Source organism: Littorina saxatilis, linkage group LG14 (genome assembly GCF_037325665.1).
Source record: "Littorina saxatilis isolate snail1 linkage group LG14, US_GU_Lsax_2.0, whole genome shotgun sequence".
Taxonomy (NCBI): Eukaryota; Metazoa; Mollusca; class Gastropoda; order Littorinimorpha; family Littorinidae; genus Littorina; species Littorina saxatilis.
Window position 1 is genome coordinate 31479758 of NC_090258.1, and position 832 is coordinate 31480589.

The 832-nt window shown below is 39.5% G+C and overlaps 1 protein-coding gene across 2 annotated transcripts in view; it reads right to left on the reverse strand.

The window, feature by feature from the left end:
• LOC138947565 (uncharacterized) overlaps positions 1–291 on the reverse strand; it is a 9164-nt gene extending 8873 nt beyond the window's left edge. For both annotated transcript variants that reach the window (XM_070319054.1, XM_070319053.1), the window contains exon 1: positions 149–291. In XM_070319054.1, coding sequence (XP_070175155.1) covers positions 149–280 — 132 coding nt within the window. In that variant the 5' untranslated portion in view covers positions 281–291. The remainder of the gene's footprint in view (positions 1–148) is intronic.
• Positions 292–832: the final 541 nt, after the last annotated feature.

Below are 832 nucleotides of genomic sequence, written 5' to 3' on the forward strand. Positions count from 1 at the left end.
GACAGATATAAAAAAAGAAAGATATAAAGACTGAAACAGTGAAAGTAGGAAGAAAGAAAAAAGAGAGCGCGAGAAACATTGAAAGAAAGATGAATAGAAACAAACGAACAAGCAAAAGCAAACTGGGCTGATTTTTTTTTTAACTTACCTGTATACATGGGTAAATGTATGGAGGTACACTTGTGACAAAGTCTGTCCATCTGAAGAAAATGAGAAATGTGGCCACACACACAACTATCCCCATCGACAGAATACACGATTTACTCCTCAGCGTCTTCATTTTGTTGTTTGCTGTTATGAAAACAGAAACTATGGAGTGTGTTGACAATAAAGGGGGAAGGGTTCAATAAATAAAGATGCGTATAATTAGCGAGAGAAAGGTAAAGCTCAAATCAAATCAAATGTCTAAAACCTGTCAGATGACGTTAGTCCAAACAATATCTAGATATCTATACTGCATGGTGATAGAAAAAGGACAGTTTTAAAAATGGCGGCGCAAGTCAGTGTTTTCTCGCGGGCTTGGAATATTGTTTTCCTGTGCCTATGCGCCTTCAGTACACGGTGGGTTCTTTTGTGAAACGGCCAAAGGGAAATAACTCCCGTTTGTTTTTTGTGACCGAGCAGACGATCTGTGAGCAATGGCGAAACGCGTGAAGGATTTGATAAAGGAGTTAATTTTGAGTCATTTTAAGAAGGACACGGTGCCAGAAATGTTGTATGGTTGGCAGGAAGTTAGAAAAGTTGAATTATCATGGTTTTGAGGGAAATTTGGAGTAGGAATGAGACCAGATCCAAAGGAAAGCCGACGGCCTTGTGGACGCCGAAGAAAAGC